This window comes from Pseudorasbora parva, chromosome 7, assembly GCF_024679245.1.
Source record: "Pseudorasbora parva isolate DD20220531a chromosome 7, ASM2467924v1, whole genome shotgun sequence".
In the NCBI taxonomy this organism is placed as follows: Eukaryota; Metazoa; Chordata; class Actinopteri; order Cypriniformes; family Gobionidae; genus Pseudorasbora; species Pseudorasbora parva.
Window position 1 is genome coordinate 109,943 of NC_090178.1, and position 21,119 is coordinate 131,061.

Genomic DNA, 21,119 nt, shown 5'->3' on the forward strand with positions numbered 1-21,119 from the left:
AGTCCCAGCTTTCAGATTCTTGGGTACGACCATATCTAATGATCTCACCTGGAGCACAAACACGTCATCAGCAGTCGCACAACAGCGACTTTATTTCTTGAGGATCCTCAGGAAGAACAATCTACAATCACAGCTGCTAGTGTCTTTCTACCGATGCTCCATTGAAAGGGTACTAACTTACTGTACCTCCACCTGGTGTGTCTGCTGCTCAGTGGCAGATCAGAGAGCTCTACAGAGGGTCATCAATTCAGCACAAAAAATCATTGGATGCACTCTGCCTTCCCTTAAGGAACTTTACACCACACGCTGCCTCAGTAGAGCGGAAAACATTTTAAAGGACCGGTCCCATCCTGGACATCAGCTGTTTGAATGCTGCCTTCTGGCAAACGCTTTAGGTCCATTAAATCACGAACCAACAGACTCAAAAACAGTTTTTACCCCAGTGCCATAAGGGAACTGAACAGTGCAAGTGCGCGCGCACACACACACACACACACACACACACACACACACACACACACACACACAAACATATAGCTGAATCATGCACTAATCTAATGGGACTTCTTATATTTATACTTATTTTGTGTGTAATATCAATCAATCAATCAATCAACTTTATTTATATAGCGCTTTTACAATCACGATTGTGTCAAAGCAGCTTCACAGTGTCAAACAGGATAATATTGCGACAAAATTAGATTTGGCTGTACAGTCGTACTGGAGTAAACAGTGATGTTATCAGCTTAGTTATCATATATTATCATATAGCGACAATGTTGGCAGATCAGTATTATAGTTTATAGAATTAAATAAGACCTAATTCATACATTTTATTTGTATAATAAGTTGAATAACTTTAATCATATTTTTAGTGTCCCCAACTGAGCAAGCCAAGCCAAAGGCGACAGTGGCAAGGAACCAAAACTCCATCGGGGCATGATGGAGAAAAATAAACCTTGGGAGAAACCAGACTCAGTCGGGGTGCCAGTTCTCCTCTGGCCTATTAACACACCGTGTAAGATTATTATTCTGGCAACCTTACAGGTCGGAAATCATATTAGATCGGATTATTCAAAATTTTCAGGGTATCACGGAAGAGACAGATTTATTTAGGATGGGGCGTCGATTACACAAGAGTATGAATACATGAAAGATCGGAATTATTGCGCCGAAGACGGGTTTTGAGCATGTCGTGCCAGTGAGGCAAATTCGGAGGAGACACCATTTGACACGGCTCAGCAGACACTCCAGGATGCGTTGGTCTTGTCCAGGCAGGTCCACCATCCGATCCGGACAGGGCCCAGATCCGGGATAAACCTCGGGATAAACAGAGAGACTAACATTAGCGTAGATGTCACTCTTTTTATGATGTAACGAGTACATCAGGTGTTATGGGAAGTGTTCCCGGTTCCGGCTGACCTAGTTAATGCAGCCTAACAATCAGTCAATCATGCAGTTCGGACTGCTTACTGTGCAATATCTGTGTGGAATATTCGCCTAGCTGCACTGTTTTTGTGTGTATTCTTTTATATTGTGTATGCCATATAAATGTTTTAGTTGCACTAAATATAGGTGATTGCACTGAATGGATTGCACTCAATTTCGCTATACTTGATATAGTGACAATAAAAGAATCTTGAATCTTGAATCTTGAAGGTCTTGGAATCTTCTGGATTTGGGGATGTTTTTATTTCATGGATATGTTTGTTATATAATGGTGCTTCAATAATGCTCAAGATGGGGACTGGTCTGACTTATCCAGTGCCTGAGGAAGAGGTATTCGGCAGGGGTGTCCTCTCTCGGGGAAACTCTACAGTTTAGCAATTGAGCCCCTTTTATGTAAATTAAGGAATGAATTAAAGGGTTTTATGGTTCCAGGTGACCCAAGGGATTCAAGATGCTTTTTGTCTGCTTATGCCGATGATGTAACTGTCTTTGTTACCAGCCATAAAGATGTAAATGTATTATGTGAGTGTTTAGATGTTTACGAGAAAGCGTCTTCAGCTAAAGTAAATTGGGGAAAAAGTAATGGTTTTATTGTTGGTCAGTGGGAGAATGGTGGGCCGCCTCCACTTCCTGGGGGATTATTCTATAGGAATAATCTATAGGACTACGAACTGGGAGGGTTTGCTGGAGAAGGTGTCTGCTAAGTTGTCTAAATGGAAATGGCTATTGCCAGAGCTATCCTACAGGGGTAGTTTTGGTTATAAATAACCTGGCTGCTTCCATGTTATGGCACCGATTGAGCGTCTCGGGGTGCTTTCACATCTCTAGTTCAGAACCAAGGGCAAACAATTATACATTGTTGCATTTTTCAGCTTTTTTGGTTCCTTTTCACACCACACTGATTGCTTTCGTCCGAACCAGTTGAAACGAACCAAAACGCAGGCACGTGACAACATCCACATCACTCATTGGCCACGGCGTATTTCCTAAACTGCTTTTCGATTGGTCAGAATTTACGTGTGGGAAAATTCCAACAGAAGACGCAAAGCCAGCAAACTATAATAACACTATGGAGAGACGACTGCGGGCTGGTTTTGTCCCTGGCCATAATCTACTACACGGTGTGTATTTACCACAGTATGCAAACAAAACATTTCTATAATGAAGCGCGGATGCGACATGAAAACACCGCTCTAATGCACTGCAGACGGCGAGCGCGCATCGCTCGTCACCTCAAGAGCAGGCGCATTAATTATTAACTCTTGACATGCTCATCTTCCGAAAATATTGCCAACGATCTATCAGGTAATAATATCATGCACACAATGTCAGCGCAGCTACGGCAGCTGGTTCAGTCCAAAAATGATCAGTACTTTTGCAGTTGGTTCTGTTCGAGGTTGGATCACGTTCTCACCACAAACAAACCGCTCCAGAGTTCGTCCCACCTCTTCAAGGAGGTCTCGGTACGCTTGTTTGGTCCGCTTTTGGTGCGCACCCGAGTGCGATTGCTGCTTTCAGACCTGACCAAACGAACCGCACCAAAGAGGGAAACGAACTCTAGTACGATTCAACCGAACTACATGAGGCAGGTGTGAAAGCACCCTTAGAGCCACCAGAGGACCTTGTAAAAAGTATCCAGAGAAAGTTGGTGGATTTTTTTTGGACAGGGCAGCATTGGATTCCTGCGTCAGTTTTATATCTTCCAACTCATGAGGGCGGACAAAGTCTGATTGACATCAGAAGCAGGATTTGCACGTTTCGATTACAAGCAGCGCAGAGACTAGTATATGAAGAGGACGTGGAGTGGACTAATGTGGCATGCGCTCCGTTAAGGAGAACATCAAACCTGGGATATGACAGACAGCTGTTCTTACTGAAAGTGAAGGAACTGGATTTGAATCTTTTGACCTCTTTTTACCAATCCATGCTTAAAGTGTGGAATATGACTTTTATTGTGACCAGAGACATGTTGCGACCACAGGACTGGCTTTTGGGAGAACCATTGTTCCATAACTCTCTGATACAAACAAAAATGTTGTCTTCAAGCAGTGTGAGGAACTGTCTGGTCAGAGCTGGATGCCTAAAAATCGAACGTCTAAGAGACGGTAACGAGTGGAGGACGGCAGTTTCGATCCAAATCAGCACAGGGATACGCTCTTTACGTCTGCTGGACCAGATGTTAAGGGAAGTGCGTGCAGCGCTGCCTGGAGCATGCAGAGAAGCATAATTCCTTTGGAAGAACGGGGCCACAGTTTTCCACCTATACGAGTCTCTGCTGCACAGGAAATTCAGGATGAAGATACTTTTTTATCCTTTAAAACTCCCGCATTGGGATTATTTCAAGACATTGGCAAAAAGGCTCTATACGTCGTGTGTGTTAAAGTGTCTCATCAGACTGTTTTGAGAAGAGTCAGAACATGGAGGTGGCCAGAAGTGTTAGGGCCAGACTTTAGAGGATGCTGGAGATCGCTGTACAAGCCTCCTATAGAGAAACGGACAGCAGATTTACAGTGGAGACTCATCTACGGCATAAGAGCAACAAACAGACACGTGGCGCACCTGAATCCGGAAGTAGGGAGGGAATGTCTCTTTTGTGGGACGGATGAAACGGTTGATCATTTGTTTATTCAGTGTGGCAGGTTAAGAGGTCTCTTATTTTTTAAAGGATTGTTTTGAAAGTTAGGGTGAGGAATTTTCCTATCAAGTTTTTATCAGTGGCCCAAAGTATAAAGTCAGTGAACGGAATAAATTGGTTTTGTTAAATTACCTTTTGGGATCATCCAAAATGGCAATTTGGAGAACTAGGAAGAACAAAACATTGGGTACTGGTCCAGTTGATGCAGAAAGAGTTCTGAAGGGGACGGTCGCTGCTCGAATCAAAATAGAATTAGCTTATTTTAAATTAGTTAAAGGGGCGGTGAAATGCTGTTTCCTGCACACTGAGCTTTCCACTGTTAAAGACTCGGATTCCCATCCTAAACACAGACACAGTTTCAGAAACTAATGTTGGACGTTTGATGTTTGACGGTTTCTCACAAGTTTCGGAGAGTTTTTTTCGAGTATGGGTCGGCTTGACGTTAATAGAGCGGAAGGTCCTTGTATGGGCCGTACGGGCTCTTCTCCCGGTAGGGTGCGCGCGCGTGACTAGAGCGAGAGAGGAAACGCACGCCCATACACACTCTCAGCTGCAGATCCAGTCGTCCGTGAACACTTCTGTCGTTATAGTCCGCGCCGCGCTCCACTTTATTCCTATGGGTGACGTCGAGCGACTTCAGCGCTTCAGCACAGCATTCTGGGAAGGCAGCGCTGCATTTGAACCGATCTGAACGCAGAAATGACGGGAAGCTTCACAACATCGCTTCAGTCGCGTCTCAAAGTGGATCTCCACGGTCACTGCTGTCAGGACTTCACCAAATCATACCAAAGAAGTGTGTTTCTGACGGAGCGGTCCCAGTGATAAAGGTTCGGTCCTGCTGTGGAAGCAGCCGGTGAGTTAAACTGCTTCAGATGTCTGTGCTGTCGGCTATCGTCGCGTGAGTAAACATCAGTAAACGACACGATCGCGTGCTTCGTCAGTCAGATGCGCTAACGGACTCCATTGCTGTTCTCTGTATAACGTTACACTAGTCTGACGTGCTAAACCGTTCTGCTTGCTACTGCTAAGGTTTATCTCATACAATAGTCCATAAACCGAATCATGTCCTCATAAACTGCGAGTAAACACACACAAATGTTGACAGGCCACTAAATACAGTCCACACCACAGAGACGGACGTCCTGCTGCTGCTTCTCCTGTTCAGTTTATTTCAGCCTCCGGATCTGATTCTGGATCATTATCTGTATTAGCTGAGATAGCGATGGGTTTCTCCACGCTTGAGGACGTCACCGCTTTGTGTTCGCTCGTCATCCTTTAGCTCCGCCCACTCGATACGCCTCGTCATTCTTTAGCTCCGCCCACGCGATACGCCTCGTCATTCTTTAGCCCCGCCCACTCTATATGCCTCATCATTCTTTAGCTCCGCCCACACGATAGCCTCGTCATTCTTTAGCTCTCTCTCTCTCTCTCTCACACACACACACACACACTCTCTCTCTCTCCCTCTCACACACACACACACACACACACACACTCTCTCTCTCCCTCTCACACACACACACACACACACTCTCTCTCTTTCTCTCTCTCTCTCTCACACACACACACACCTTCATGTGCTCTGCGGCGATGTCCTGATCGTAGTGCTCCAGCATGTTGGGGAAGAATGTGCTGTTGTAGGGCATGCCATGACACCACTGCACGTGCACGGGCTCGCATGTGAACAGAGTGTGGCTCGTGCACGCGCCCAGCAGCGCCAGCAGCGCGCCGAGCACCAGCAGGAGCCGCATATCGAGTCCCGAGTCGACTCAGATGACTCGCGAGTCGGTTCAGATGATTCAGGAGGATCTGAGAGTGAATGAAATCTGCAAGACAAAAACTCTTCATAAACTCATGCAAACTACAGTATGATACCGTGTGTCACATTATACATCACCAGTAGATAGTTACTGAAACTATATCAAACCGGAGTAAACAAACGGACCCGTTTCCGGGAAACTCTTCCATTATCAGATGAAGAGAGACAAGGAGAGATAGAAACAGTTCCAACATTCATCGCGTGTCTTAAACAGATTGTTTACGTTATTGGAGTGTTTAGTCTTCTAAACGGATCGTAAACAGCTCAGAAGGCAAAGTATTGGGCAAACGCGAAGCTTTTCCTTTCGCACTATCTCTATCCAGTTCTAAACAATTGGATTATATCTTACTATACGTACACAGTCCTCTAGGTCATTCTCCGGGTGTGTCCTTGTTTTAAAAGCCTCCATATATCCTGAACAATCCTCCGGGAAGTGCGCGGAGAAACCAGCGCGTTCCTGAAGTTTGTGCCTCCGGGAAAATGCCATTCCTGTCCGCGCATGCGCAGGAGAGCTCGCGCAGTTCAGATGTCTAACACTTCTATGCTATAGAAAATAAAGTTTATTATTATTACTGTGAAGAGCAAACTGATTCATTTATTGTGGCCATTAAGACGAGGAGTAAGTACAAATACTCCCGTATTTAGTTCCCTGCGCTTTGAGGAGAATTGTAATAGGCAAGGCAAGTTTATTTGTATAGCACATTTCATACCCAATGGCAATTCAAAGTGCTTTACATAGAAATTAATTAAAACAGTGGCAACAAATGCATGAGAAAAAAGAGTACCATATGGACGAATACAATTTTTAAAACAAGCATAGTTAAAAACAGTTGTAAAGACAATAATAAAAATAATAATAATAATAATAAAATAAAATAAAGGTCAGATCCACAATGGTCTGATATAAAAATAGACATTCTTCAGTTTACAGCCTACATACATGTACCATCTTTATTAGAACACCTCTTCTTTCAATTCTTTCTCAAACACGTTCATATTTTTACTCAGGAACCTTCTTGTTAAACCCGTTCTCACTCATCATACCCTCCACAGATTTACACACACTCAAACCTTATTGTCAAACTTACGATTTCCATCAAACCCAGTTTTCACTCGTCATATTCAACTCAAAAGAACATATAAAATAACAATAACCAAAGATAAGAACAAAGGTAAACTAAAACAATTATAAAAAGAATAAAGAGATAAGATAGGGTGCGATCAGTCGGACGTACGGTGGCACAGTGCTCATTCAGTAAATGCTCAGCTGAACAGATGTGTTCTGAGTCTGGATTTGAATGTGGCGACTGTTGGAGCACATCTGATCTGTTCAGGAAGCCGGTTCCAACTACGGCTGGCATAATACCTGGGCCCTTGACTCACTGGGGCCCAGGTCAGGAAGCAGACAAACTGGCTAAACCAACCGTCTGCTAGCTGTCTCACGTCACCAAAGTCAGCTAAATCCCAGCACATAGAGACTCTTTCACCTAGATATTATCACATAGAGACTGTGTCTGTTCCCCGAATTAGTAAATACAAAAAACCATCAAAACCATTCAACAGTAAAAATTTAATTGATGTCCAACAAATAAACAACAGATATAATACGGATGAACAATTGATAAAGCTTGGGTTGCTGAATATTCGATCCCTTTCGCCAAAAACGCTTGTTGTCAATGATATGATTATAGATCATAACTTAGATGTGCTGTGTTTGACAGAAACCTGGCTAAAACCTGACGATTACATTACTTTAAATGAGTGCACCCCCCGAGATTATTGTTACAAACATGAGCCACGTCTGAAAGGTAAAGGGGGAGGTGTGGCTGTAATTTATAATAATATTTTCAGTATTACTCAGAAGTCTAGTTTCAAATATAATTCCTTTGAAGTTTTGGTGCTTTATGTAACGCTGTGTAGTGTAAATGATAAATCCCGTCTGACATTTGTGTTGGCTACTGTATACAGGCCACCAGGGCACAATACAGACTTTATCAGAGAATTTGCTGGTTTTGTATCGGAGTTAGTATTAGCTGTAGATAAAGTACTAATTGTTGGGGATTTTAATATCCACGTAGACGATGAAAAAGACGCATTGGGATTGGCATTTAGAGACATTCTAAACTCTATTGGAGTTAGACAACACGTATCGGGACCCACTCATCGCCTTAATCATACTTTAGATCTAATAATGTCACATGGAATAAATGTTGATACTGTTAAAATTCTGCAGCAGAGCGATGACATCTCAGATCATTACCTAATATCATGTATACTTAATTTACCTAAGGCTGCAAAGCCATCCCCTCGCTTCAAATATGGTAGGACGATAACCGCTGCGACTAAAGATTGCTTTGTCCATAATCTTCCTCATCAGTTCCATCTCCTCAGCATTACAGATAGCCAAGATGAACTTGATGCTGCAACCGAAACTATGGACTCTATCCTTACTAGCACTTTAGACATAGTTGCTCCCCGGCGCTTAAAGAAGATTAAAGCAAATAATCCAACGCCGTGGTACAACGAGCACACTCGGGCCCTTAAAACAGCAGCCAGAAAAATGGAGCGCAGCTGGAAGAAAACAAAACTAGAGGTTTTTCGCAATTTGTGGAAAGAGAGCATGATTGCATACAGAAAGGCCATAAAAACTGCTAGATCTGCTTATTTCTCATCTCTTTTAGAAGAAAACAAACACAACCCTAAGTATTTATTCGATACAGTGGCTAAATTATCAAAAAATAAAGCTTCCGCTTCTGATGTTTGTAAACAACACAGCAGTAATGACTTTATGAACTTCTTTACTAGTAAGATTGATAATATTAGGAATAAAATTATAACCATGCAGCCGTCTATTACAGTATCACTTCAGACAGAGCATTGTAGGGTCACTGAGGAAAAATTACACTCATTCACTACTATAGGAGAACACACACACACACACACACACACACACACACACACACACACACTCATTCACTGCTATAGGAGGAGAAGAACTGGCTAAACTCGTAAAATCATCAAAATCAACAACATGTATGCTTGACCCTATACCGACTAGGCTATTAAAAGAGATACTTCCAGAGGTCATAGATCCTCTGCTTAATATCATTAATTCATCTTTGACATTAGGATATGTACCGAAAACTTTTAAGTTGGCTATAATTAAACCACTTATTAAAAAAACACAACTTGATCCTAAAGAATTAGTCAATTACAGGCCAATCTCGAATCTACCGTTTCTATCAAAAATACTAGAAAAGGCCGTGTCTTCACAATTATGTTCTTTTTTAGAAAGAAATGGTATATGTGAGGATTTCCAGTCAGGATTTAGACCGTATCATAGCACTGAGACTGCTCTAATTAGAGTTACAAATGATTTACTCTTATCATCTGATCGTGGTTGTATCTCTCTATTAGTGTTACTCGATCTTAGCGCTGCATTTGATACTATCGATCACAATATTCTTCTGAATAGAATCGAAAATTATGTTGGCGTTAGTGGAACTGCTTTGGCATGGTTTAAATCGCACTTATCTGACCGTTATCAGTTTGTAGCAGTAAATGAAGAGATGTCACACCGATCACAAGTTCAGTATGGGGTACCGCAAGGCTCAGTGTTAGGACCGCTGCTCTTCACCCTGTATATGCTCCACTGGGAGATATCATTAGGAAACATGGCGTTAGTTTTCATTGTTATGCTGACGATACTCAGCTCTATATTTCCTCACGCCCTGATGAAACCTACCAATTCACAAGATTAACAGAATGCATAGCTGATATAAAAAATTGGATGAATAGTAATTTTCTGCAACTTAATTCAGATAAAACTGAATTTTTAATTGTTGGACAGAAAAGCTCCACAAGTAGTAACCGAGAATACTGTCTAACACTTGATGACTGCTCTGTCAAGCCCTCGTCGTCAGTGAGGAACCTGGGTGTGCTCTTTGATACCAATCTTTCATTTGAAAGCCACGTTTCTAGCATCTGTAAAACCGCATTCTATCATCTTAAAAATATATCTAAATTACGGCACATGCTTTCAATGCAAAATGCTGAACAGTTAGTACATGCGTTCATGAGCTCAAGGCTAGATTATTGTAATGCTCTACTGGGTGGTTGCCCTGCTCGCTTAATAAACAAACTCCAGCTAGTCCAAAATGCAGCAGCTAGAGTTCTTACTAGAACCAGGAAGTATGATCATATTAGTCCAGTTCTGTCAACACTGCACTGGCTCCCTATTAAACATCGCATACATTTTAAAATCTTGCTTATTACTTACAAAGCACTAAATAGTTTAGCTCCCCGGTACTTAAGCGAGCTCTTAACGCATTATACCCCATCACGTCGATTGCGGTCTCAAAACTCTGGCCAGTTGATAATACCTAGAATATCTAAATCAACTGCAGGCGGTCGATCATTTTCCTATTTAGCTCCTAAATTGTGGAATAGTCTTCCTAGCATTGTTCGGGAAGCAGACACACTCTGTCAGTTTAAATCTAGACTAAAAACACATCTCTTTACTATGGCATACACATAGAACATTATTAACTCTCATTATTCAGATCAATTGACTGATTGTTAGGCTGCATTAACTAGGTCAGCCGGAACCGGGAACACTTCCCATAACACCTGATGTACTCGTTACATCATAAAAAGAGTGACATCTACGCTAATGTTAGTCTCTCTGTTTATCCCGAGGTTTATCCCGGATCTGGGCCCTGTCCGGATCGGATGGTGGACCTGCCTGGACATGACCAGCTCATCCTGGAGTGTCTGCTGAGCCGTGTCAAATGGTGTCTCCTCCGAATTTGCCTCACTGGCACGACATGCTCAAAACCCGTCTTCGGCGCAATAATTCCGATCTTTCATGTATTCATACTCTTGTGTAATCGACGCCCCATCCTAAATAAATCTGTCTCTTCCGTGATACCCTGAAAATTTTTAATAATCCGATCTAATATGATTTCCGACCTGTAAGGTTGCCAGAATAATAATCTTACACGGTGTGTTAATAGGCCAGAGGAGAACTGGCACCCCGACTGAGTCTGGTTTCTCCCAAGGTTTATTTTTCTCCATCACGCCCTGATGGAGTTTTGGTTCCTTGCCACTGTCGCCTTTGGCTTGGCTTGCTCAGTTGGGGACACTAAAAATATGATTAAAGTTATTCAACTTATTATACAAATAAAATATATGAATTAGGTCTTATTTAATTCTATAAACTATAATACTGATCTGCCAACATTGTCGCTATATGATAAATTAAAATAAGCTGATAACATCACTGTTTTCTCCAGTACGGCTGTACAGCCAAATCTAATTTTGTCGCAATATTACCCTGTTTGACACTGTGAAGCTGCTTTGACACAATCGTGATTGTAAAAGCGCTATATAAATAAAGTTGATTGATTGATTGATAATAGCTAAAGGCAGACTCTCCTTGCTTTGAGTGAACTCTTGGTATTTCTAACTGACTTGATCCTGCTGATCTGAGTGATCTGTTGGGTTTGTATTTAATCAGCATATCTGCGATGTATTGAGGTCCTAGCTCATTGAGTGATTTATAAACAAGTAATAGAACTTTAAAGTCGATCCTAAATGTAACTGGAAGCCAGTGTAAAGACCTGAGGACTGGTGTGATATGGTCATATTTTCTGGTTCTGCTCAGAATCCTGGCAGCAGCGTTCTGTATGAGCTGCAGCTGTCTAATGGTCTTTTTGGGAAGGCCGGTGAGAAGGCCGTTACAATAGTCCACCCTACTGGTGATGAAAGCATGAACCAGTTTCTCTAAGTCTTGCCTGGAGACAAAACATCTAATCCTTGCAATATTTTTCAGATGATAGTATGCTGATTTAGTTATTGCTTTGACATGACTACTGAAACTCAGGTCTGACTCCAAAATCACTCCAAGATTCCTGACTTGATTTTTTGTTATCAGGCCTTTAGCCTCAAGATATGCGTTCACCTTGAGAATTTCATCTTTGTTCCCAAATGTAGTGATTTCAGTTTTGTCTTTGTTTAACTGAAGATAGTTTCGGCACATCCAGTTGTTAACTTCATCAATGCATTTGCACAGCGAGTCAATGGGGCTGTAGTCATTAGGTGACAGTGCTAAGTAGAGCTGGGTGTCGTCAGCATAGCTGTGGTAAGCAATATTGTTATTTTTCATTATTTGGCTCAGTGGCAGCATATACAGGTTAAACAGGAGAGGTGCTAGAATTGACCCTTGCGGGACTCCGCATGTCATGGACGTCCACTCAGACTTATGGTCTCCTATACTCACATAATAACCTGTCCCTTCTAAGACCTGAACCATTTGAGGACCATCCCATAATAACCTCTCCCTTCTAAGACCTGAACCATTTGAGGACCATCCCATAATAACCTCTCCCTTCTAAGTATGACCTGAACCATCTGAGGACCATCCCAGAAAGCCCAACCCAGTTTTCCAGTCTGTCTAGAAGTATGTTGTGGTCAACAGTGTCGAATGCAGCACTGAGATCCAGTTGTACCAGAATTGATGTTTTGCCTGTATCAGTGTTTAAGCGAATATCATTTATAATCTTTATGAGCGCTGTCTCTGTACTGTGATGCGGTCGGAAACCAGATTGAAAATTGTCAAAGTATCCGTTTGAGTTTAAGAATTTGTTCAAATGATTGAAAACAACTTTTTCGATGATTTTGCCTATGAAGGGGAGATTTGAGATTGGTCTGTAGTTGCTCAGTATGGAGTTATCCAGATTTCTCTTTTTCAGAAGAGGCTTAACTATTGCAGTTTTAAGGGCGGTTGGAAAAGTCCCGTAGAGAAGTGAGGAGTTTACCACTTCTAGGAGATCTGCTTCCAAACAGCTAAACACACTTTTGAAAAAAGAAGTGGGGAGTGTGTCTAGGGCGCAGGTTGATGTTTTAAGATGCTGTCTTCTAAAATTTTGCAGTCAATAGCGTCGAAATCTGACATGGTAATTTTCCGAGGGTTTGGTATGATCTGACTGACCCCAGAGCAACTAGAGGATGTGCTGATCGCCTTTCTGATATTATTGATTTTCTCGGAGAAGTAGGAAGCAAACTCACTGCACTTACTGTCTGAGAGCATTTCACTAGGAGTCTGACTCGGGGGGTTTGTTAGTCTCTCGACAGTAGCAAAAAGAGTGCGCGTGTTGTTAATGTTTCTGTTTATAATATTTGAGAAGAATGTCTGTCTAGCTTTGCCTAGTTCAACTTTGAAAGCATGAAGGGTGTCTTTATAGATGTTATAATGGACTACAAGTTTTGTCTTCCGCCACTTTCGTTCAGATTTTCTGCATTGTCTTTTCATTATTTGTATTGCTGTTGAGTTTCTCCATGGTGTTTTTTGTTTGGTACTCTTTTTCCTGACTTTCAGAGGAGCAATATCATCAATTACACTCTTAACTTTTGAGTTAAAGGAGTCAAGGAGAAAATCAACAGAGTCTGCAGATATGCTTGGTGTTAGAGATAAAGCCTTCATAAACAGCACATTAGTGTTCTCATTTAAGTATCTCTTTTTGACAGAGACAGATCTAGCTTCAATGGCAGGAGAGATTGATATGTCAAAGAAAATACAGAAATGATCAGACAGTGCCACATCCTTAATAACAATTGATGAAATGTTTAGACCCTTACTGATAAGTAAATCTAGAGTGTGTCCACGATTGTGTGTGGGTCCATTTACATGCTGTGTCAAATCAAAAGTGTTAAGAACAGTCATGAGCTCTTTTGTTGTACTGGATTCAATATTGTCTATGTGAATGTTAAAATCCCCAGCAATAGCAAAACAGTCAAACTCTGAGGAAATTATTGATAACAGTTCTGTAAATTCCTCAATAAAGGCTGGAGAGTACTTTGGAGGCCTGTAAATAATGATAAGCAGGATGCGTGGAGAACCTTTTACAGTTTTTTACGATTGTTTCACACTAAAATTAAAATTTCCACACAATTAGCAAAATTTTACTCCAATGAGCAAAACACCTCCACAGATTTGCACAACATTACACACAATGTCTGCTTCACCATTTTTGCAAAAACATTACACACAGTGATTTGTAAAACTCTACACACATTTTCACACCTTAGACACAGATAAGGATTGTGAGGTTACTTCCTTGTAATTACAAAGCACCGGATTGCCAATTACCACACTAATGAACGAATTGGATAAACACATCTACCAGGTGTGGAAGCACACATTTGCTAATTTGAAAACGCAGCACTCAGGTGTGCTATAAAAGGCAGCAGGTGAGTTCACCTGTCTTCAACAAAAATGGAAGGAGTTAGAAGAAGAAGAAGAAGAAGAAGAAGAAGAAGAAGAAGAAGAAGAAGAAGAAGAAGAAGGGTGAGAATGAGAATGAGAATGAGAGGGGGAGCTCAAAGAGGAGATGAAGGCGGTAGAGGAGAAGGAGGTAGAGGAAGAGGCATAGGTAGAGGAGAAGGAGGAAGAGGAAGAGGCATAGGTAGAGGAGAAGGAGGAAGAGGAAGAGGCATAGGTAGAGGAGAAGGAGGTAGAGGAAGAGGCATAGGTAGAGTAGAAGGAGGAAGAGGAAGAGGCATAGGTAGAGGAGAAGGAGGAAGAGGAAGAGGCATAGGTAGAGGAGAAGGAGGTAGAGGAAGAGGCATAGGTAGAGGAGAAGGAGGAAGAGGAAGAGGCATAGGTAGAGTAGAAGGAGGAAGAGGAAGAGGCATAGGTAGAGGAGAAGGAGGAAGAGGAAGAGGCATAGGTAGAGTAGAAGGAGGAAGAGGAAGAGGCATAGGTAGAGGAGAAGGAGGTAGAGGAAGAGGAAGAGGCATAGGTAGAGTAGAAGGAGGAAGAGGAAGAGGCATAGGTAGAGGAGAAGGAGGAAGAGGAAGAGGCATAGGTAGAGGAGAAGGAGGTAGAGGAAGAGGCATAGGTAGAGGAGAAGGAGGAAGAGGAAGAGGCATAGGTAGAGGAGAAGGAGGTAGAGGAAGAGGCATAGGTAGAGTAGAAGGAGGAAGAGGAAGAGGCATAGGTAGAGTAGAAGGAGGAAGAGGAAGAGGCATAGGTAGAGGAGAAGGAGGAAGAGGAAGAGGCATAGGTAGAGGAGAAGGAGGAAGAGGAAGAGGAAGAGGAAGAGGCATAGGTAGAGGAGAAGGAGGAAGAGGAAGAGGCATAGGTAGAGGAGAAGGAGGTAGAGGAAGAGGCATAGGTAGAGGAGAAGGAGAAGGAGATAGAGGAAGAGGCATAGGTAGAGGAGAAGGAGGAAGAGGAAGAGGCATAGGTAGAGGAGAAGGAGGAAGAGGAAGAGGCATAGGTAGAGGAGAAGGAGATAGAGGAAGAGGCATAGGTAGAGGAGAAGGAGATAGAGGAAGAGGCATAGGTAGAGGAGAAGGAGGAAGAGGAAGAGGCATAGGTAGAGGAGAAGGAGGAAGAGGAAGAGGAAGAGGCATAGGTAGAGGAGAAGGAGATAGAGGAAGAGGCATAGGTAGAGGAGAAGGAGGAAGAGGAAGAGGCATAGGTAGAGGAGAAGGAGGTAGAGGAAGAGGAAGAGGCATAGGTAGAGGAGAAGGAGGAAGAGGAAGAGGCATAGGTAGAGGAGAAGGAGGAAGAGGAAGAGGAGAAGGAGACAGAGGTAGAGGAGAAGGAGGTAGAGGAAGAGGCATAGGTAGAGGAGAAGGAGGAAGAGGAAGAGGAGAAGGAGACAGAGGTAGAGGAGAAGGAGGAAGAGGAAGAGGAGAAGGAGACAGAGGTAGAGGAGAAGGAGGAAGAGGAAGAGGAGAAGGAGACAGAGGTAGAGGAGAAGGAGGAAGAGGAAGAGGAGAAGGAGACAGAGGTAGAGGAGAAGGAGGAAGAGGAAGAGGAAGAGGAAGAGGAAGAGGAGAAGGAGACAGAGGTAGAGGAAGACACCTAGGTAGAGGAAGAGGTAGAGAAGGACTTGAATCAATCAATCAATCAATCAATCAACTTTATTTATATAGCGCTTTTACAATCACGATTGTGTCAAAGCAGCTTCACAGTGTCAAACAGGATAATATTGCGACAAAATTAGATTTGGCTGTACAGTCGTACTGGAGAAAACAGTGATGTTATCAGCTTATTTTAATTTATCATATAGCGACAATGTTGGCAGATCAGTATTATAGTTTATAGAATTAAATAAGACCTAATTCATATATTTTATTTGTATAATAAGTTGAATAACTTTAATCATATTTTTAGTGTCCCCAACTGAGCAAGCCAAGCCAAAGGCGACAGTGGCAAGGAACCAAAACTCCATCAGGGCGTGATGGAGAAAAATAAACCTTGGGAGAAACCAGACTCAGTCGGGGTGCCAGTTCTCCTCTGGCCTATTAACACACCGTGTAAGATTATTATTCTGGCAACCTTACAGGTCGGAAATCATATTAGATCGGATTATTCAAAATTTTCAGGGTATCACGGAAGAGACAGATTTATTTGGAAATAAATGATGGGATGGGGCGTCGATTACACAAGAGTATGAATACATGAAAGATCGGAATTATTGCGCCGGAGACGGGTTTTGAGCATGTCGTGCCAGTGAGGCAAAGTCGGAGGAGACACCATTTGACACGGCTCAGCAGACACTCCAGGATGAGCTGGTCATGTCCAGGCAGGTCCACCATCCGATCCGGACAGGGCCCAGATCCGGGATAAACCTCGGGATAAACAGAGAGACTAACATTAGCGTAGATGTCACTCTTTTTATGATGTAACGAGTACATCAGGTGTTATGGGAAGTGTTCCCGGTTCCGGCTGACCTAGTTAATGCAGCCTAACAATCAGTCAATTGATCTGAATAATGAAAGTTAATAATGTTCTGTGTGTATGCCATAGTAAAGAGATGTGTTTTTAGTCTAGATTTAAACTGACAGAGTGTGTCTGCTTCCCGAACAATGCTAGGAAGACTATTCCACAGTTTAGGAGCTAAATAGGAAAATGATCGACCGCCTGCAGTTGATTTAGATATTCTAGGTATTATCAACTGGCCAGAGTTTAGAGACCGCAGTAGACGTGATGGAGTATAATGTGTTAAGAGCTCGCTTAAGTACTGGAGCTAAACTATTTAGTGCTTTGAGTAATAAGCAGGATTTTAAAATGTCTGCGATGTTTAATAGGGAGCCAGTGGAGCCTGCGGTTTGGACTAGCTGGAGTTTGTTTATTAAGCGAGCAGGGCAACCACCCAGTAGAGCATTACAATAATCTAGCCTTGAGCTCATGAACGCATGTACTTGAAGAGGTGATAGAACCTGAACAAAGAAGACGAGGACCAAATTTGACTCGAGAAATCTGTGCAACACTTATTGACCATGTTATCAACCATGGACTGACACTGATGGAAGCTGGACAAAGAGTTCAACCAAATCTCAGCAGAAATACTGTTGCGTCAGTAATTCGGACATTTCATTGAGAAAACAGGTGAGCTAACCACACAGTATACATTGAAACTGAAGCTTGTATTATCAATATTGTTTACTGTGACATTTGACAGTAGGCTGCATATATATATATATATATATATATATATATATATATATATATATATATATATATATATATATATATATATTTATTTATTTATGTTTAGTCGTGCACAAGAGGCCGCCATTGTGAACATGGTTTTGGCCAATAATTGTATCAGGCTACGAGAAATCCAAGCCAATATCATCAATGATGACAATATTTTCAATAACATCCAACGAGTCTCTCTGTCAACATTAGGTCGAATCCTAAAGAAAAATCAAATATACATGAAGCAACTGTATCGGGTACCATTTGACAGAAATTCAGAGAGAGTGAAACATCTGCGCAATGAGTATGTGGAGGTATGCATTGTTCATCTGACTATGGTGTGCTATCATGCACTGCTCATAATGTTCTGTCACAAAAAAATACTGTGCTATAGATATTGAATAGCATCCTATTTTCTTTAATGTGTTTCAGAGAGTCTTGCAAATGGATGCTGCTGAAATTCAACATAAATTTATACATGTGGATGAGGCTGGATTTAACCTTGCAAAAACAAGAAGAGGGAGAAATGTAACTGGGCGCAGGGCAATCACCAATGTGCCAGGGCAGCGAGGGGGTAACATCACCCTTTGCGCTGCTATCACACAAAATGGGGTCCTCCGTCCTCCACCATGCAAATCTGGGACCCTATAATGCAAATCTGATACTTGCATTTCTTGAGCGATTGCATGAGATTGTCACAGCATTACACCAAGTGGACCAGATGCGGTACATTGTTGTTTGGGACAATGTCTCATTTCATCGGGCTGCTCTGGTCCAGAACTGGTTCCATGATCACCCTGATTTTGAAGTTTTATACCTTCCCCCATACTCCCCCTTCCTGAATCCTAGAGAATAATTTTTTTCAGCGTGGCGGTGGAAGGTAAATGACCTGCGGCCCTTTGACCGTCTGCCCCTCATTCAGGCCATGGAGCAGGCATGTGATCTTATTGAAGCCGCTTCAGTGCAGGGGTGGATTCGTCACACCAGGCGATTCTTCCAACGGTGCCTTGCCAATGAAGACATAGCCTGTGATGTGGATGAAATCTTATGGCCTGATCCAGCCAGACGGAGAGACGGATAGTTACAGTATTCTTGTTGCTTTTACAGTAGTTTTCTTTCATTTCTGTTTACTTTTACTTTACTTTTCTTCAGAGTTGAAGTGTATGTACTGTAATTCATGCAGTAATTTTTATTTGTCTATAGATTTTATTTGTTTACAGTAATTGATATCATTGTTGGTTGATTACTGTAACTGATTATGGTTAGAAATACTGTAAGTATTGAAATAAATACTTGAAATATTCAGTCTGCAGCATCAAGTGTTGTGGAGTGCTTGGTAAGGTTATAGTAAGCCTACAGTATTTGTCTACATTCTCCTTATATCTCAAAACAAATCATGAATAATGTTGTGAGTTTCTCACTATTTTTTGTCACCTAAATTATCTCTTACATACAGTAAGAATGTCTGGCCAAAAATCTTTTTTTTTTTTTACTGTAATGAAGTTCGTGGATGGAAGGAAGGAGGCGGGAACTGGCGAACGTTTAACAACATTTATTCAAAATAAACAAACAAAATGAAAGTAAAACCGTGGGCAGCCCCTCACGGACGACTGCCCACAACCACATAAACAAACCATAAAATAAAATCCAGGCCTGGTCCTCTCTCGTCTTCCGCAGCTCTTGCTCCTCCTTATATGCTCCCGTCACATGGCCGCGAGACGAGACCGGTGTGCCACGCAGCTGGCCCTCGATAACACTCATCACCGGCCCGCTCTCGCGGTCCCTCGCCCCGCTGCCTGTCACACCACAGTTACAAATGTGTTATTTATCACAGCAGTGTGAAACTGGCTGCAATAGTGTATGATCACTGATGACTGTGTTGGTTAAATGAAAACAAATAGCATTTTCACAGATATGTGTATATGTTTTGACTGAAGTGTGTCATTTTGCAAACAATCTAGCAATTTTGCTAATTGATTGTGGTCTTTGGATAATTGTGATTTATATTTTTTTCAAAAAGAACTCAAAATTGCGTGTAAACAATTGAAAAAAACTGTAATAGTGCATCTATCCAAGATTGAACAATAATTTAGGTTATTTTACAATTTATACATCATTATCATGTATGTCATTATCATGCTTGTGTCATTTGTGGTGTCTGTATTTCACAAAGTAAGGCTGCACCACATCGCAAAATGAACTACTCTGGGGTTAAAGAGGGCAAGCATACGCAGGAAGCTGTGCAGAACTGCTCTATTAAAGGATTTCAGCGCCGCAGTCCTGACAGGGTACTGTAAGATGCTGGAATGACCCTGAGTTATGACGGTTCCTTCAGGCCTTTACAAAATAATAATACTGAGCTGGTGTGTGTGTGTGTGTGTGTGTATGTGTGCGTGTGTGAGAGAGAAGTAAATTCAAATGAACAAACTCGTTTCTTTATAAAAATATAAAAATCATTCATTTATACATGTATCAATGTCATAGTCCTCCATATGTCTTAGTTAAAGCTCGTAATACAAAGTCTTTCTTCATGAAAGCATTTTTCAGTGTGTGACCGCGTCCTGTATCATAACTGAGTCTCTGCATTTTGTAACAAACCGAACCGTGTGAAAATCCGGTGAAAACTCGGGAACTTATGATCATAGCAGTTGAGAATACATCTTCCTCAGTAGAAATCGCATTGGGGACCCATCCAAGATGGCGCCGCACTGATAGGTCCGCTCCAATAGGCAGCGTCAGTCTATGAGGCGTCTATGTATATTATATCTATGGTTGTCACAACCCGCTAGGCCATTAACGACGCTTGGTTCATTGTTGCCAAGTCTGGAATGGGGCTGCATTCAGGCTTCTGTTGCTTTGGGGGGTTTGTAGCCTATAGTCCACAGGTTAAGTTATCTTTACTTAAGCAATATTTCTACCGCCCGCGCGCCGCATTCTGGCCGTGATTCCGATACTTTTGAATAACAATTGTAAGGGTTTTATTATTCAGACCTGGCAACCCTGTCCCTCGGTTCGCCCTTCATGCATTTCGTGCACTTCGAAGCGCGCACCCTTCACTTTGGGGCACAGCTTCTGTGTGAGTGTGTGTGTGTGTGTGTTTAGTAGAGCGATCTCTGGAGTGTGTGTGTGTTTAATAGAGCGATCTCTTGTGTTTAATAGAGCGATCTCTGGTGTGTGTGTGTGTTTAATAGAGCGATCTCTGGAGTGTGTGTGTGTGTGTGTGTTTAATAGAGCGATCTCTGGAGTGTGTGTGTGTGTGTGTGTGTGTTTAATAGAGCTATCTCTGGAGTGTGTGTGTGTTTAATAGAGCGATCTCTGGTGTGTGTGTGTGTGTGTTTAATAGAGCTATCTCTGCAGTGTGTGTGTGTGTGTGTGTTTAATAGAGCGATCTCTGGAGTGTGTGTGTGTGTGTGTGTGTGTGTGTGTGTGTGTGTGTGTTTAATAGAGCTATCTCTGGAGTGTGTGTGTGTGTGTGTGTTTAATAGAGCGATCTCTGGAGTGTGTGTGTGTGTGTGTGTGTGTGTTTAATAGAGCGATCTCTGGAGTGTGTGTGTGTGTGTGTGTTTAATAGAGCGATCTCTGGAGTGTGTGTGTGTGTGTGTGTTTAATAGAGCTATCTCTGGAGTGTGTGTGTGTGTGTGTGTGTTTAATAGAGCAATCTCTGGAGTGTGTGTGTGTGTGTGTGTGTTTAATAGAGCGATCTCTGGAGTGTGTGTGTG

At 42.2% G+C, this 21,119-nt stretch overlaps 2 protein-coding genes across 2 annotated transcripts in view; both read right to left on the minus strand.

The window, feature by feature from the left end:
* Window positions 1-6,401, minus strand: part of fzd6 (frizzled class receptor 6) — a 30,937-nt gene extending 24,536 nt beyond the window's left edge. The window contains exons 1-2 of the mRNA XM_067447721.1: window positions 6,262-6,401; window positions 5,656-5,910 (exon numbers count right to left, since the gene is read on the minus strand). Coding sequence (XP_067303822.1) covers window positions 5,656-5,835 — 180 coding nt within the window. The 5' untranslated portion in view covers window positions 5,836-5,910; window positions 6,262-6,401. The remainder of the gene's footprint in view (window positions 1-5,655; window positions 5,911-6,261) is intronic.
* Window positions 6,402-13,980: 7,579 nt separating this feature from the next.
* Window positions 13,981-19,892, minus strand: LOC137083484 (uncharacterized). The gene is made up of 4 exons (XM_067449434.1): window positions 19,868-19,892; window positions 19,108-19,196; window positions 15,043-15,777; window positions 13,981-13,986 (listed from the first exon to the last, which is right to left on the minus strand). Exons 1-4 carry the CDS (start codon window positions 19,890-19,892, stop codon window positions 13,981-13,983), a joined length of 855 nt encoding a protein of 284 aa, XP_067305535.1.
* Window positions 19,893-21,119: the final 1,227 nt, after the last annotated feature.

Coding starts and splice junctions, on each gene's coding strand:
- LOC137083484 (XM_067449434.1), bottom strand. CDS start 19,892: ATGGAGGACTATGACATTGATACAT. Junction 19,197..19,867: donor GGACTATGACATTGATACAT/GTATAAATGAAT, acceptor GTGGTGTGACAG/GCAGCGGGGCGAGGGACCGC. Junction 15,778..19,107: donor CGGTCTCGTCTCGCGGCCAT/GTGACGGGAGCA, acceptor TCCTCTACCTAG/GTGTCTTCCTCTACCTCTGT.